The following is an 18,142-nucleotide window of genomic DNA, read 5'->3' on the forward strand; positions in this document are numbered from 1 at the left end:
CCTCCGCTGTTCCGTAGAGAGAGAGAGAGAGAAGCCGCGCCGCCGCCGCCGCCACTGAACCGTCCACGAGCTGCCACCGTCCTCTTTAATCATTCGTGCGTTATCCTCTATATCCATCTTTGAAAGAGTGTCATCCCAAGAATGCAGTGGTTTATTATCGTCCAAGGCAAGCAGATCTTCAATCACCTTGGTATCCATCATTAAAAGAGCATCTAGCTCCTCTTCAGTCTTTGCTGCGTCATCCTTCATATCCATCTTTAAAAGAGCATCATCTATTTCCTTTTCAATCATTCCTGCATTTTGTAAGTCTTCACTCATTCTTCTTCTTCTTAGTTTCTTGGTCAGTTTCTTGGTTTAGTTTTTTGTTTGGCTTAATTCTTAAATAACACATTTATAGAAACTTCACTTTAGATTAGAGTAGTTTAGATTACATTAAATTAAGGGAACTTTCAGAAAGATTTCATTTCATTCAAAGATATTTTCTCCTCACATTTAACGGGCCTGCTACACATACAAGTATACAAGCATCCAAGTTGGCCCAGCCCAAATCGAAGACACGCGCATAAAGAAGCATAACATGGCGCGTCAAAATCACACGCTCAACACAAACGGTTACGTATGGCAGACTCTTCCACTTCCTCCACTTCTTCCACTTCTCAAAACGCTTTAAAAACAAGGAAATGCTCCCATTTTCGAGCAAAAATCAAAGTTCAAAATATACAAATCATTGTTCGAAACCTCCATCAAAACAACATCAAACTCTCCGTGAAGAATCTGAAGAGAAAACAAAGCAACAACACTCAACGTAAGTTCATTAAGATTACTGTATATTCTACTTTTCTTCTACGTCGTTTTTCTAGGGTTTACTGGGCTATTATTCTTGCTTCTTTTTTACACTGTTCTAAGTTCTACGTCGTTCTTCTAAGTTCTACGTCGTTCTACGTTCTTGTTCTAAGTTCTCCTGCTACTGTTGTTGATTTTTGGGGGTTTATTCCGTAGATTGGGGGGTGTATACTGCTTGAACTTGTAATGTGGCTTGATATTGAAGCATGTTTGACTGATATCTGACTGATATATATGAATGTATCTGAATAATATCTATCTCACTGTTATCAATGAGTGTATCTGATTCTTACATATGGGTGTATCTCACTGTTATCAATGGGTGTATCTGACTCATATATGCGTGTATCTTACTGATATCTCAATTAATTTGATATTGAAGCATGTTTGAGTGATACCTGACTGATATATATGGATTTATCTGAATCATATCTATGGGTGTATCTCACTGTTATCAATGAGTGTATCTGAATCATATCTGTGGGTGTATCTTACTGTTATTAATGGGTGTATCTGACTCTTATATATGGGTGTATCTTACTGATATCCTTGACTTTTTATTTTTCGTTTCAGATAAAATGGCAGCAAGAAAATGTAGAACCTAGGCACAATTACTCAAGAGGGGGGGTGAATTGAGTATTGCAACAACAATGAATCTTTTTGCGAAAGTTAAAGACAATATACAAAAGTGTTATTGTACTAGTATTTTTCCAAGAGCTTAACTCAATTGCTAAGCATTTATAAGGAGCTTTTACTTTCCAATAGACACCAACTCAAATAAATTGATCAAGCTTTTCACCAATCGGACTTAAGCTATTCCTTAAGTACTTACGAAGCTACTTTTCGATCACAATTTATTTGCTCAAAGGTAAAAGACAATAATATTGAAGAGATGAGTTTGGAGAGATGCAAACGCTATTTAGAGTGGTTCGGCACAATCCTTGTCCTACGTCCACTTTCTTTCTCAATCGCTATTGAGAAGTTCCACTATTGCCAAGCTTCAAGGTGCTCGCGCAAAACCTTTTACAATCCGAGTCCTTAGTTTCTAACACCTCACGGTATATGATCACCACTCGTATACTAACCCACTCCACTTAGAGATACCTTCTCTAAGATTTGCCTTGAGTACTTAGTATACTTCTTTGGTATCCTCACCGACTATAGTGTTTATAACTCTTGACTCAACCTTGGAGATCACACTCCAATTTACAAAGTGTACAAGAAAACAATTCTCAAAGAATTGTTGAGACGAAATGAGTACTCTCTAGAAGAGTGTATGATTACAAGTTTAGCACTATTGAACCAATTGATATTGCTCTCTCAAATTGTGTATTATAACACCTTAAAAAATGTGTAGAATGAAAGAATATGAACAAGATAGTTTGCAAATACTCAAGTATTGAAATAAGGCTTCAATCCATCTATTTATAGACTCCCCAAACCTTAGAAACGTTGGGGAGTTAATGGGATGGAGCCTTTTTGTCAAAACTAGCCGTTTTTTATGTTTTTGAATCATTTGCATCGATGCATAACACTTTGCATCGATGCAAATGTGTCTTTGAAGCTGAAATTTGAATTTTCAGCTAGGTTGCATTGATGCAAACATCTTTGCATCGATGCAACAAGTCGTCGCATGCTTTGCATCGATGCAAGATGAGTGTGCATCGATGCAAACCTTAAAGAATGGCTTAAAATCACTTCAAAATACTTAGGATTGATCTCAAACTTGTTGGAGTCAATTCCTATGCTTTTGTACCTTTGAAAACAAGTTTTTAAACCATTTGGCTAGCATCGAATTGCAAGATGTGCATCAAAACATTTTGTGAGTGTGTGTTGAGAGATTTAGCAATTGGTTCTTAACAAGAAGTTACCTAAGTCCTAAGACACTATACTTGTCTTCAAATGTTGTGGACTTGAGTTTCTTGTTGTTGTTGTGTTGCTTTCAACTCTTCATTCCTCAACGTTGAATGTTGGTTGATCTTTCAACATGCTTGTTCATTCAAGTTGTTTGTTGGTTTGTCTTTCATGTCGTTTGTTGGTTTGTCATTCATCAAAACCTACGAATACAAACTTCGCATACAAGCAACATGATTTACAATTTCCCCCTTTTTGATAATGACAAACCAATTTTGAGGATATGCATTTATAAATGATTTTGAAAGCAACAATAATGCACTTTGTTTTATAGAAAGCTTTGGAGAAGACTTCACAAAAAAAATTTTGCAGGAGTTCCCCCTAAATATGTGCATTTGTTCCCTTAAAGGGCGTTTATCAAAGAAAACGATTTAGATATCAAAAGTTTTTGCTTAGCGGAAGTCTTTTTGAAATCATTGTTTCGCAAACTTATTTCTTCTTTTCAAATCCTCAAACTTCTTCTTTTTCAAAAGTTCAAAACTTCAAATATCCTCAAACTTTTCTTCCCCCTTTTGACATTATCAAAAAGAAAGGAGTTTGAAATGTGTCATAGAAGCATGCATAAAACAATGAATTTTTTTAAGTTCAATATCTCTATTAATCTCAAGGATGAGATATTCCCCCTTTCAAAAAGAATTTGATTTCCTCTTTTTATATATAACAAGCATGCATAATTCCCCCTAAAGAAGTGAAATATATCAAGGCATGCACATTAACTTAAAATAGGGGTACCAAGCCTATTTTGAGTTATTCACCAAATAAGCATACAAGCATTAATCACTAAACAAAATTATGAAGGAAATATCAAAGTATTTAAACCATAATAGAAATCCTTAGCTTACTAGGAGTTAGTTTAACAATTCATATAATCAAATAAACATAAAGCAATAAAAAGTGACTTGATGAAGAGGAGACAATCAATCTTGGTCTTCATCATCATCATTATCCTCTTCATACGGTAGGTGGATGCCGAAATGCTCATATAAGTCATCAATACGACGATCCAAGCGACCCGTGCGATGATCTACACGAGACACACGACGATTAAGTGCTTCAAGTTGCCTACCATGCTCTACTTCAATCCTTTGGATGTTTTGGTTGATGGATTGTAATTCTCTCATTACATCAACCAAGGAGGGTGGTTCTTGAGCTTGAGGTGCTTGTGGAGGAGCTTGCTCTTGAGGACCTTGTTCATCAACATTTCTTCTTCCCATTTTGTTGAGACTATGAATGTTGATACAAGATTGAGGTGGTACTTCCTTGGCAATCTCATTTGATATATCAATACCAACATAATCAAAGACTTTAGACCATAGGCAAAGGAATCCTAATCCACCATTCCTATCCTTCATCTTGAGCCTAATCATATGTTGTACTATAAAGTATGGCCAATTAATCTTAATCCCATTCATCATAGCCCACATGACAATCAAATCTTCATCATTTACATTCGCATGCCCGGATATTCTAGGTTGCAATACATAGGTGACTAGATATAACAAAGTTCTATGTTCCGCACTCATTGAATTGCAACTAATTTTGGAGTGAGCTCTTTGTACAAGGTTGAACAAATGCATGGCATTGTCCTTTGAATAACCCCATTCATCAATTGGGGTTTTACCACCTTGAAACAAGTCACCTTGATTTGGCAACTCCCAAATGGTGGCTAACTCATCACCATCTAGCCTATAATCCTTTCTTCCTATCTTGAAGAATAATGTGAAATTTGATTCATCTTCCTCATTAATCTCAAGCATGAGTGTACTATAGGCTATGGCAACTAAATCCGGATAAAATTTACTCTTAATTTGAACAAAATCCATGAGGCCTTGATGAACTAGAATAGCCTTAAGAGTATCAAACTTATGAATGACAAGAAGGGTCGGATCCAAATACCTCGGAGGAATTTCCTTTCTTCCGGCGAGCCTTGCCTCATAGAATTGAAGATCTTCATTAGAAGCAAAGTACCTTGCCAAAGGATGATCATTTGGAGGTGGAACCACACTTGAAGAGCCTTTTGACTTCTTGATGGTTCTCTTGATTCTAGGCATTGTGGATGATTTTGTTTTATGGGTTTTGTAGAGGAGAATGTGGGGACTTCAAATATGTAATTTGTTTGTAGTGGGTATCTAAGTTTTGTGAGTTGTATGAAGCTATATGTGAGCTTGTTTTGGAGGTTATGGAGGTTTGAATGTGGGGATATGAGTTGTGAGGTTGAAGATGATGAAACAGTGGGGTTTTGTTGCTCAAAAATGCCAAATTCACGTGTTTTTGTGCAATTTGGTCGTGTTTGCATCGATGCAATAGGCTTTGCATCGATGCACATAGCACGTTGTGTGCTTTGCATCGATGCAAAGCTTGGTTGCATCGATGCAACATGCATCATTTTGCCCAAAATCACCAAATTTTCATCCTTTGGTGGTTCTTTCTTCAATCCTTTGAGTTCCATCATGTATATACTCACTTAAACTATTATAAACTTCAATTTGTTGATCCTCCATTGTTTATAATCTTCAAATTCTTCAATCTACCTCAAGATTAATCACTCATTCATCAACTCATAAACCTACAAAACAATGGCTAATTGGATATCTCCAATGCTTAAGTTAGTAAGAGATACAAAAATAGCAATATAAATACAATGAATTCAAACAAATCATATTAGATTAGAATCCAAGATACCAAGTTCATTTCGGATGTTAAAAAAACTTTCTTTACATAAAGGTTTAGTGAAGATGTCCGCTAGTTGTTTACTAGTTTCGACAAATTCAATAACCACATCACCCTTTTCAACATGGTCTCTTATGAAGTGATGTCTAATCTCAATATGCTTGGTTCTTGAATGTTGAACCGGATTCTTGGTTAAATTTATTGCACTAGTATTATCACATTTGATAGGAATGTGATCAAGCATGAGTCCATAGTCCACAAGTTGTTGTTTCATCCATAAAATTTGGGCGCAACAACTACCGGCGGCTACATACTCGGCTTCGGCGGTAGACAAGGCTACACTTACTTGTTTCTTACTATGCCATGAAACAAGAGAGTTTCCTAGCAAGTGACAAGTGCCGCTAGTGCTTTTCCTATCCAATTTGCAACCGGCAAAATCGGAATCGGAATAACCAATCAAATCACAAGTGGATCCTTTCGGATACCACAATCCAACATTTAATGTTCCTATGAGATACTTCATAATCCTTTTCACCGCACTTAAGTGAGATTCCTTAGGATTAGCTTGGTATCTCGCACACATGCATACACTAAACATGATATCTGGCCTACTTGCCGTTAGATAAAGTAATGATCCTATCATGCCTCTATACTTCTTTACATCTATGTTTTTACCTTGTTCATCTTTGTCAAGGTAGCAAGTAGTGCTCATTGGTGTGTCCATTGCCTTAGCATTGTCCATTCCAAATCTCTTGAGCAATTCCTTGCAATATTTGGTTTGGCTAACGAAAGTTCCTTCTTTTCCTTGTTTGATTTGAAGACCAAGGAAGAAGTTGAGTTCGCCCATCATGGACATTTCAAATTCACTTTGCATGAGGTTTGAGAAAAACTTGCAAAGTGATTCGTTAGTTGAACCAAATATTATGTCATCGACGTAAACTTGTACCAAAAGGATATTTTTGTTTTCAATCATGATAAATAAAGTTGTATCAACCTTCCCTCTTCTAAAACCCTTTTCTATTAAAAACTTGCTCAAACGTTCATACCAAGCTCTTGGAGCTTGTTTAAGATCATAAAGAGCTTTCTTGAGTTTAAAAACATGATTAGGATTTTCATAATCCTCAAAACCGGGAGGTTGTTGAACATATACTTCTTCTTGAATGAAACCATTAAGAAAGGCACTCTTAACATCCATTTGATAAAGTTTGAAGTTATAAGAGGATGCAAAAGCAAGTAACATCCTAATAGCTTCTAATCTAGCTACGGGAGCATAAGTTTCGTCATAATCAATGCCTTCCTCTTGATTATAACCTTTAGCTACCAATCTAGCTTTGTTTCTAACAATTGTACCATTTTCATCGAGTTTATTTCTAAAAACCCATTTTGTTCCTACAATTGTTTGATTACTTGGTTTAGGCACCAATTCCCAAACGTCATTTCGTTTGAATTGGTTAAGCTCCTCTTGCATTGCCATAGCCCAATGTTCATCATCAATTGCGGACTCAATGGTAGATGGTTCAATTTGAGAAACAAAAGCACTATATGTAAATAAATTTCTAAAAGTGGATCGAGTTGTTACCCCTTTCGAAACATCACCAATGACGTTGTCTAGAGGATGATTCTTTGAAGTACGCCAGTCCTTTGGAAGTGCATTTATTTGTGCTTGTGATGGTTCAATTTCTTCAACTTGAACACTATCCTTTGTTGAGCTTGTAGAGGCTTCATTTAAATCTTTTTCTTTGTCTTCACCATTCAAATTTAGTGAATCAAAGTTTTCTACATTTTCATCAAAATCTTTTCTAGCACAACAACGGTTAGTTTCATCAAAAGCGACATGAATACTTTCTTCCATAGTCATGATGCGTTTATTATATACTCTAAAAGCTTTGCTAGTTAAAGAGTAGCCTAAGAAGATTCCTTCATCAGCCTTAGCATCAAATTTGCCTAAGTTATCTTTTCCATTATTTAGAATAAAGCATTTACAGCCAAAGACGTGAAGGTGGGAAATATTTGGCTTTCTTCCTTTGTACAATTCGTACGGTGTTTTCTTAAGAATAGGTCGAATGATAATCCTATTCATAACATAACACGCGGTACTAACCGCATCCGCCCAAAAGTACTTAGGAATATTAGCCTCATTGAGCATAGTTCTCGCCATTTCTTCTAAATGACGATTTTTTCTTTCAACCACACCATTTTGTTGTGGTGTTCTAGGAGAGGAAGAATTATGCTCAATGCCATTTTCTTCACAAAAAGTTTCAAAAAGATTGTTTTCAAATTCTCCACCATGATCACTTCTAATAGATGATATATGCAAATTCTTTTCATTTTGAATAACTTTGGCTAATCTTTTGAATGCTCGAAATGCATCACTCTTGTTTGCTAGGAACAAGGTCCATGTAAATCGAGAGTAATCATCAACAATAACTAAAGCATAGTAATTGCCACCAAAGCTCATAGTCCTAGAAGGACCAAATAAATCCATGTGCAAAAGTTGTAATGGCCTTGTTGTTGAAACAATGTTTTTGGATTTAAAAGAGGCCTTTACTTGTTTTCCCTTTTGACATGCGTCGCAAAGGACGTCTTTTTCAAAACGTAGCTTTGGTAAGCCAATTACTAACTCTTTAGAGACCAACTTGCTAAGATGGTCCATGTTAGCATGAGCTACTCTACGATGCCATAACCAAGTTTCATCATTTTTACTAACAAGGCATTTCACATCATTTGAGGAAACTTCATCTAGATTAATCATGTATACATTGTCAACACGGTGCCCAATTAGCACAATTTTATTAGTGTCTTGCCTTTTTATCAAACAACATTTTGAATCAAAGGTGACTAAGTTTCCTTTGTCACAAAGTTGGCTAACACTAATGAGATTATGTTTGAGACCTTTGACAAGTATAACATTATCTATGGAGGTAGAAGAATTTTTACCAACTTTTCCAACGCCGATTACTTTGCCGGTGTTGTTGTCTCCATAGATCACGTTTCCTCCGTTTGTAGGCTCTATTGCGGTGAACTTTGATTCATCGCCGGTCATGTGTTTGAAGCATCCACTATCAACATACCAATTTGTATCCTTAGCTCCAACACGTACCTACAAAACAATTAAAATTGGGATTTAGGTACCCAAGTGAATTTGGGTCCTTGATGGTTAGTATGAGCATAATGCCCATAAGGTGCCCATCTCGTATCTTGACTACGAAAGTTTATATGTTTAATTCTAGTAAAGCATACGGGTGCTATATGACCTACTTTATTACAATAATGACATATGACATTTGGATTATGCATCCTATGCATGTTTCTAAATGGTTGCCTAGGTTGTTTCCTAAATGCAACATCTTTTGATCTATATGCATTGTGATTATAATTTCTAAATGAAGCATGTTGAGGAGGATGTTTAAAGGCTTCATTCCTTTTAGGCATGCTTGCCTTTTGGGCTTGCGGTTGCCTAATAGGAGTTTTAGTATTTTTAAATTTTCCTTTTTCAAAACCTAAACCTTCCTTATTATGAACATGCTTTTGGTTTTTCAACATTTTATCTAAGTTCTTTGAAGATTCATTGAACTTAGCTAAAGTGTTCTTAAGATTTGTAATTTCATTTTCATGCATTTTACAAGATTTGTATGGATCACTACTTGTGCTACACTTATCTTTTCCAAGATTGATATTCTCGTTTTTCAACATCTCATTTTGTTTTAAAAGATCCATATTCTTTTTCTTTAGGAGAGAATAATCTTGGGTAAGTTTTGTGTACACCTCAAGTAAGGCATCATATTCATCTTGTAAATTAAAAGAAGTGGAGTTGTCATCACTAACCTTTTCTTCGCTTGCCATTAAGCAAAGATTTGCAACCTCGTCGTCATCGGAGTCGGATTCATCCTCGTTCTCCCATGATATGTATGCTTTCTCCTTCTTCTTAAATTTCTTGTTTTTGTCCTCCTTTTGAAGTTTTGGACAATTGGGTTTAATGTGTCCAACTTCTCCACACTCATAGCATTTTGGTACCTTTGTTTTGCTCTTGAAGTTTTTCTTCATTGCAAACTTATTGAATCTTTTTAATAAGAGTGCAAATTCTTCATCTCCTTCTTCTTCATTATCATCACTCTCTTCTTGTAGTGATGTTGTTTTAAGGGCGAGACTTTTCTTCTTGCTTTCTTCACCTTTTTGTCTATTTAGCATAGTCATTTCATAGGTGAGAAGATTACCTCGTAGTTGATCAAATGTAAGTTGATCATAGAGCCTTCCTTCCACAATGGCGTTCACTTTGGAGTTCCATTTTGGTGTAAGGCTTGTAAGCACCTTGGTCACAATTTGTTTATCATTGTATTTTGTGCCAAGCATGCTTAGGTTGTTGAAGATCTTGGAGAGTCTTTCAAGAGCTTCTTCAATGCTCTCTTCATCTTTCATTTTAAAATTTTCCCATTCATGAACCAACATAAATACCTTTGATTCTTTAACGTGGTCGGTTCCTTCGTAAGTGATTTGGAGTTTATCCCAAATCTCTTTAGCGGTTTCACATGTAGAGATCTTCATATAATCATGCTCGTTAAGTGCACAATGAATGAAGTTGATGGCTTTATCATTCATTGCCACTTTCTTCCAATCATCGTCACTATATTCATCTTCTCCTTTCGGTACTTGCTTTGAGACGGAGACTTCTCCTTCTTTAGCGCTTGTTGTCTTTGTTGGAATGTGATTTCCATTCTCAATCACTTTCCAAATTCTCACGTCTTGAGAACGGATCCAAATTCTCATCTTATTTTTCCAATAAGAGTAATTTGTTCCGCTAAAAAGAGGAGGTCTAGCGGTTGAGTTACCTTCACTAGTGTTGTTGTTGTTAAAGCTTGTGCTTGCCATGATCTTTTCCCTTAAACGGTTAAGTCTTTCAAAGGGTTAAGCTCTGATACCACTTGTAGAACCTATGCACAATTACTCAAGAGGGGGGGTGAATTGAGTATTGCAACAACAATGAATCTTTTTGCGAAAGTTAAAGACAATATACAAAAGTGTTATTGTACTAGTATTTTTCCAAGAGCTTAACTCAATTGCTAAGCATTTATAAGGAGCTTTTACTTTCCAATAGACACCAACTCAAATAAATTGATCAAGCTTTTCACCAATCGGACTTAAGCTATTCCTTAAGTACTTACGAAGCTACTTTTCGATCACAATTTATTTGCTCAAAGGTAAAAGACAATAATATTGAAGAGATGAGTTTGGAGAGATGCAAACGCTATTTAGAGTGGTTCGGCACAATCCTTGTCCTACGTCCACTTTCTTTCTCAATCGCTATTGAGAAGTTCCACTATTGCCAAGCTTCAAGGTGCTCGCGCAAAACCTTTTACAATCCGAGTCCTTAGTTTCTAACACCTCACGGTATATGATCACCACTCGTATACTAACCCACTCCACTTAGAGATACCTTCTCTAAGATTTGCCTTGAGTACTTAGTATACTTCTTTGGTATCCTCACCGACTATAGTGTTTATAACTCTTGACTCAACCTTGGAGATCACACTCCAATTTACAAAGTGTACAAGAAAACAATTCTCAAAGAATTGTTGAGACGAAATGAGTACTCTCTAGAAGAGTGTATGATTACAAGTTTAGCACTATTGAACCAATTGATATTGCTCTCTCAAATTGTGTATTATAACACCTTAAAAAATGTGTAGAATGAAAGAATATGAACAAGATAGTTTGCAAATACTCAAGTATTGAAATAAGGCTTCAATCCATCTATTTATAGACTCCCCAAACCTTAGAAACATTGGGGAGTTAATGGGATGGAGCCTTTTTGTCAAAACTAGCCGTTTTTTATGTTTTTGAATCATTTGCATCGATGCATAACACTTTGCATCGATGCAAATGTGTCTTTGAAGCTGAAATTTGAATTTTCAGCTAGGTTGCATCGATGCAAACATCTTTGCATCGATGCAACAAGTCGTCGCATGCTTTGCATCGATGCAAGATGAGTGTGCATCGATGCAAACCTTAAAGAATGGCTTAAAATCACTTCAAAATACTTAGGATTGATCTCAAACTTGTTGGAGTCAATTCCTATGCTTTTGTACCTTTGAAAACAAGTTTTTAAACCATTTGGCTAGCATCGAATTGCAAGATGTGCATCAAAACATTTTGTGAGTGTGTGTTGAGAGATTTAGCAATTGGTTCTTAACAAGAAGTTACCTAAGTCCTAAGACACTATACTTGTCTTCAAATGTTGTGGACTTGAGTTTCTTGTTGTTGTTGTGTTGCTTTCAACTCTTCATTCCTCAATGTTGAATGTTGGTTGATCTTTCAACATGCTTGTTCATTCAAGTTGTTTGTTGGTTTGTCTTTCATGTCGTTTGTTGGTTTGTCATTCATCAAAACCTACGAATACAAACTTCGCATACAAGCAACATGATTTACAGAAACCAAACGAAAGACCTTAAGTGTGCCACACATCTCCTGAGTGATAAGTTCAGAAACATGACTGAGGAGAAGAAGGCAATTGTCAGGGATCTCGGATTTGGTGGGTTGATTCACGTCCCACCTCTAAGGGTGGATCACCAACTCTTAAGGGAACTGGCAAACAACTTCAAACTTGGGGAGAACAGGCTGAAGACAGGATATGGTTCTTTCCAAATAACACCAAAGACAATAGGTGATGCGCTTGGCATCAATGCAACAGGTAACTAGCTCAAAATTATAGGTGTATATTAAGTTAATGATTGGGTGTATTTAAGGTTGATGCTTGGGTGTTTTTGAACCGATTTTGATACTTTGTTGTTTTCTTTTTTGTAGGAAATCTGTTTCCTGAGAAAGTTGAATATAAGCAACTTTCTGATGATGACAAAATAATTTATAGAAGATTCCAGGGTAAGACCCTCAAAAGTCTTACCGATGAAATGATGGAAATAGGCGTTGGCAGCGAAGAGGAACGCCTGATGTTCAAGAGGATATTCATCCTCTACATACAGATGGCGTTCCTTTTGCCAACGACGATAAACAAAATATCGCCCGTGCACCTCGCCCCAATTTTTAAGATGGACGGCATATCGGAGAGAAACTGGGGGGGGCATGTTTTGACCTTCTTGATCAAGGGCATCACAGACTACCAGGAGAAGAAGAAGAAGGCAATTGATGGCTGCCTCTTTGCCCTCATGATAATATACTTTCATTTTTCTGAAAACAAAGGCAAGAAGAGGGCTGAAAGACCACCAAAGCCTTGGATTGCCAACTGGACTAAGGAGCAGTTGGTGGAAAGAATGACTGCAGAAAGAGAAGAAATTTTGGTAAGTAAACATAATATGTTGCTTGTATTTTATTTACCTGAATGCTGCTAGCTAAAATATCTCATGTTTCAGGGGATTGTGAAGATGGCGGAGACAAGAGCAAGAGAAAAAATTAAAAAAAAAAGAAAAAAAAAAGAAAAAAAACAAGAAATCAAAAAAACAAAAAAAGGAAGGCGAGTCCAACATCGTCTTCGGAGACAGAAACAGCTACTGACAGTGACACTTTTACCTCTGAGTCTGAGACTCAACAAGACTCGGAGGATTCAGCAAGAAAACACCCCATCAAAAAGGGGAAAAAGTAAGTACCATACTTGGGTGTAATTTCTTTTTCGAGTTGGGTGTATTTTGTTGATCACGTTGGGTGTATTTTTAGTATGTTCTAAATAATCACTGTTTGCCTTCCAGAATGGACTCCAGAAAAAGAAAGCAGAGGCAAGAGGAGTCAGATTCTGATTCAGAATCTGAATCTGAACAAAGTGATGAGTAATGTCCTGAAATTATTACTCCTTTCTTTTGGCTTCATTATAAAGATTTCGTGTATTAACTGAAGTGTCTATTATTAACCTATAGGAGCAAAGAATCATCACCTGCAGAGAAGGAGAAGGAGAAGAAAAAAACAAAAACAACACCAAAAAAGTAAGCACTTCTTTGCATAATATTCTGTGATAAAATTAATTTTTTATTTCTGATTGGTACTCTTTTTTTCCACCCAGAACACAACCAAAAAAGAAAAAAGTTGTCGTGGAGGATTCACCTCCTAAAGAAGACCAATACTTTGAGGGGTACAGTACCTCGTAAGCTATATTACCGTCTATCGTCGTAATTATTTTTGTTAACATCTTCTTTTATGAATGTAGTGAGACATATGAAATATCAAGTGACGAACTGGATGAATGGCTAGGGCAAAACATTGATAAATCTGCTGCAGAGGGGTATGTCTTGCTGGGCTGTCTATTTCATATTTTGTTGTGTTTTGTATGCTAATAATTGTTTCTTGTTTCGCAGGGAGAACCAACCTGACCTGCGATCGACAGAAGGTCGCTATGTGTCGTCTGAAACGTAAGAAGCTTTATTATTTAATAAAATCTTGTTATCATGATTTAGGTGTGTCTTGTGGAACCATTTAGGTGTATTGTGTGGATCAAGTTGGGTGTATGTTGTTTAATAAGTTGGAATATTAACTTTGTTGTGTTGGGTGTATATTGTCACAAAATAAAATTTTAAATAATATTCTTACAAAAAATTATGTTAGTATCTTGTGCATTCATTTGGGTGTATTTTATACCTGTATCTTATTTTGTATGAATAACATGAAATCTGTTTTAGAATACCGGCTGTGAACTTGGGAAGTGATGGTCCTTCCTCTCAAGGACACACAGAACAGAGTAGTGTAAACCAGCAGTCACAGAGCATGTAATTTCTCTTTCAAATAACTGTTACTTTTGTTCTTCTATTACCCTTCTACTTCTAATTCTGTATATATATTTTTTTAGAAAAAAAAAGCCCTTTATTATTTTATTCAAGAAAAAAAAAGGTAGGAAAAAAAAAGTAAAAACTGCAATTATGTAAGTTCTCAAAAAAACAAAGCCTGTCTTCTTTTTGAATTGTTCGGGTGTATTTCTTGAATTTCTTTGGGTGTATTTTAGGTTGAGTCCGTCTGATTCGAATATGATGATTGTGAGGGAACAGACACCGTCGGAAGCGCTTGCAATGTGAGTTTTCCAATAATATTTCAACCTTATAACCTTATTATTTTCAAAGGCGTTGTTAACCTTTCATTTTTCTTCTTGTTTAGAGTCCCGATTCAGGTTTTTGTGCCGGCATCCCAAACAACCACTGAGGCAGATTTTGAACCAACCCCTATGCTACAGATTGAAGGGACTACAGAAACGTAAGAAATAGTATTGAGTGTATATTTGTTTAGAGTTTGGGTGTATATTAGCTAACAGTTTGGGTGTATATTGTTCTTGATTAGTTTCTTTTACGCCGTGATTAATTTTTTGTAACTGTCCAGCACTCCTGAAACCCCCAAACAACTTCAAGAGACCACACCCACGGTTCCCCCAGCTCCAACTAAAATGTAAGTTCATCAGACTAAAATCAATCTTTGCTTATCATCCGTATATTCTTATTCTTATTCTTATTCTTATACATGATGACGCAGTCATCCAGACGCAGAAGACGCTGCTGCCTTGTTGATGATGGCACGGACAGCATCCTATGTTCCTAAAACAGATCCAGGGGTGCCATCATTCAGCCTTGGATTGACTGATTCAAGCCAGGAGGGGGCGTCAACGCAGGAGACAGAAAGGGAAAAATCTCCAGAAGCTACGAATTTGATAGAACAATTGGACAGTTTGGTCCAAAGAATAGCAAGCAGCGCGGCGAAAGGAAAAAACACAAGTCCACAAATTCAGAGGGAGACTGGGGGAGAAAGTTCTGCAAAGTTTGAAACTCCTGGGGGAATGAATCAAATTCCAGATGATATGAAACAAAAGTGCTACATCTGGGGGACGAGACTGAAGGAAGATGCAGATGGCAATACTAACGAGTATGAGGAAATGTGCACTCTGATTGGCCAAGGAGAATACATTTTGATGAGAATGCACCTTGCCTCCCTACAGGCAAAAAGTGATATAGAATCTCAGGTAATATTAGAATAACATTAATCTTTTTACACCAAAGTCAATTACAATGCTTATTAATGTAAAATTGATTTTGGCATATATTTCTAGATTGTATCTGCCATCTGCCTCATCCTCAACAACAAAAATGAAAAGAGGTTTAAAGAACAAATATACTGTCTCCCCCCCCCCCGATATTGTGGTAAGTGTTACTTCTCCGAACTTTGGGTGTATTTTCTGTATTGATTTGGGTGTATTTTTTACGTTCCATTGGGTGTAAGTTTAGTATTTCATTTCTTGTTTCGCAATTCTTGCAGTGCATGGCACTTTCGGATCACCCAAACGGGGAATTCGTATCACCGAAAACGAAAAAGGAATTTAGGGTGGAAGCCTACCCGAGTTTCATTCCCTTCATAGATAGAAAAAAATTGACTTCGCACCCATATGTAAGTTTTCGTTTGCTAAATTTGTTAGTATGCTTATTTACTTATTTGCAAAATAAAATAACACACTGTTCACATGTGGCAATCCTTCAGATTTTTGCCCCTGTCTGCTACTCGGGGCATTGGTGGTTATGGCTGATAAATGCAAGAAAGCGGAAATGTCAAATACTTGACCCGCTACACAAAAAAGCTCCCACCGATGAGAGAAAGGCCATTAATAAATTCACTATAAGTTGCCTCTGTCTTCTTTACTTTAATAGATAGGTCTATTTCTTTACTTCTGATGGGTGTATATTGTCCATTCCGTTGGGTGTATCTTGTCCATTCATTCGGGTGTATTACTGATTTGTTTTCGTATTTAAGGGATACGTATTTTCAAGATTGATAACATATGCCGGCGGGGAACCTCTTCAGAAAGGGGAGAGGGAGAAGGAAATTAAATCACCATATGTTAAAATATCTGGCCAAAAAACAAGGTATAAATTTGTGACTCTGAACATTAAACTTTGTGTAAATGAGATTTGTAATTTATTTTCTTCGTTTTCAGCTATGACTGCGCTATGTACGTTATGAAGTGGATGGAGTTAATTGAGCCGGAAAACATCAAAAAGGGGAAGTATCAATGGAATAATTGGCCACAGGTAACTGTTTTTAGAACCATATAACTCTGTATTACTTTACTGAATTAATATTGCTGTTTAATCAGCATATACTTTTTAATTGTAGGAGGAGGTGGACCACTATAGAGTGGAGTACGCATCCCGGATACTATTCAGTGAGATGAATACACAGAGAGATCGGGCAATAAGAGAGAGTAGTGCTATAAGGCTGTCGAAGCCATCCTCTATATTATTAAGTCCGTTTTGTCAGATTAATTCTGCTGATATAGAAACTGGGTAATCCAACTGCTTGGTAGTTTGTAAATTGAACAAATGATGTAAATATTTGCCATTTATCAACAACTTCTATTCCATGTATATTTTTTCCCATAGTTAAACTATCTGTGCTGGTAAACTGTCTGTGATGTATTCAAAAGCTGTATTACAGGTGGTAAAATATGAAGGAAAAAATCAAGGCATATATAAACTGTTACACCCAACGCAAGTCTAAAAATACACCCAAGATTGCATAAAATATACACCCAAACTGTCTGTGCTGTATTCAAAATGTATGAATTACATGTACTAAAATATGAAGAAAAACATCAAATCAAATATAAACCCATAACCTGAGAATTTTTACAGCTTTTGATCTATATGTATCTATATATGTGTCTATATGTAAATTGTGAATTAACGAAAATACACCCAAAATAACAGTGCTTTTACACCCATATTCTGTAAAACTATACACCCAACGAGTTATCCCCTGCTGCTGGTACCCTGAACTGATAACTCATAACGTGTCCTTGATATTGGCTGCAATTTGAATGCACCGCTGATGCAGCATCAAAAAGGTTTATCTGAAATATAACACACACACATTACCTAAACTATTAACGAGAAAAATAAACTCAATTGCCACAAATTTAAAGAACAGTACTTTTACCTCGCTTAAAACTTTCGTCTTCTTCTTCTTCGTGGCATTTGCGATCTGTTTCTCCAGCTTTGAACCTAGCCTGTTTTTTGGACGTCCTCTTGTTCGAATCCTTGGCGGGCTTTAAAGCTCGTTAACGGATTCCAAGTTGGCGTCTTCGTGCGATAAAGAAGATGTCCCCTTCCTTTTGGCTTTTAATGATTCCATCTCGGCCATGACGTTATTGTACGCACGGTGCAGAATTGCAGTCAGCTCCTCCGATTCGGAGGCAAATTCGCAGATATTTTGCGAACGAAAAACCAATTGGTCAAACCTCTTGCTTCTTGGCTCCATTAGTGGCTCGTCGTGGCTGCTCTTGATGTGTGTGTGTCGCCTCTTTACCTTCTTGCTCCATCGTTCCAGTATGTATCTCGGTGACACTTGGCTTACTTGTTCGAAGCTTAACATGCTTAGTGCATGACGGCACAGTATCCCTCTCGACTCGAATAATAAGCATTGGCATTTTACCTCGGCTGCCACTGAGTCGTAAGTAACCACAAACTTGTTGAATATTGAGCTGGAAACTTGTTCTCCGACGTCGTATACTGAATAGCCTAGAGCGGAATTCTTTAATCTGGTGATGCAATTCGCCTTTCCTTTGAATTGCGCTTGGACTTCCCTAAACTTTGCGTGAGTGTACGCATCTTGAAACTAAGCTTCAATGCAGGATTTGGTTGCACACGGTATGAGCGTATGAAAATCTGCAGCATCTGATTCTCTCTCTGCTTGCTCCCTGCTTCCGAGGCAATTATCATATTGTTTGACGAACTGAATAAGCGAGCTG

The 18,142-nt window shown here is 36.8% G+C and overlaps 1 protein-coding gene across 1 annotated transcript; it reads left to right on the plus strand.

Moving 5' to 3' along the window:
- The first annotated feature begins 618 nt into the window (after nt 1-618).
- LOC148553944 (uncharacterized) lies at nt 619-13,037 on the plus strand. Its single transcript, XM_088492813.1, has 4 exons — nt 619-819; nt 11,851-12,112; nt 12,226-12,716; nt 12,789-13,037. Exons 1-4 carry the CDS (start codon nt 619-621, stop codon nt 13,035-13,037), a joined length of 1,203 nt encoding a protein of 400 aa, XP_088348939.1.
- The last annotated feature ends 5,105 nt before the right edge of the window (nt 13,038-18,142 follow it).

The sequence above is a fragment of the Arachis ipaensis genome, chromosome B7, assembly GCF_059453495.1.
Source record: "Arachis ipaensis isolate K30076 ecotype BB chromosome B7, ASM5945349v1, whole genome shotgun sequence".
Lineage (NCBI taxonomy): Eukaryota > Viridiplantae > Streptophyta > Magnoliopsida > Fabales > Fabaceae > Arachis > Arachis ipaensis.

Coding starts and splice junctions, on each gene's coding strand:
- LOC148553944 (XM_088492813.1), top strand. CDS start 619: ATGGCAGACTCTTCCACTTCCTCCACTTCTTCCACTTCTCAAAACGCT. Junction 12,113..12,225: donor GCTTGGCATCAATGCAACAG/GTAACTAGCTCA, acceptor TCTTTTTTGTAG/GAAATCTGTTTCCTGAGAAA. Junction 12,717..12,788: donor CAGAAAGAGAAGAAATTTTG/GTAAGTAAACAT, acceptor CTCATGTTTCAG/GGGATTGTGAAGATGGCGGA.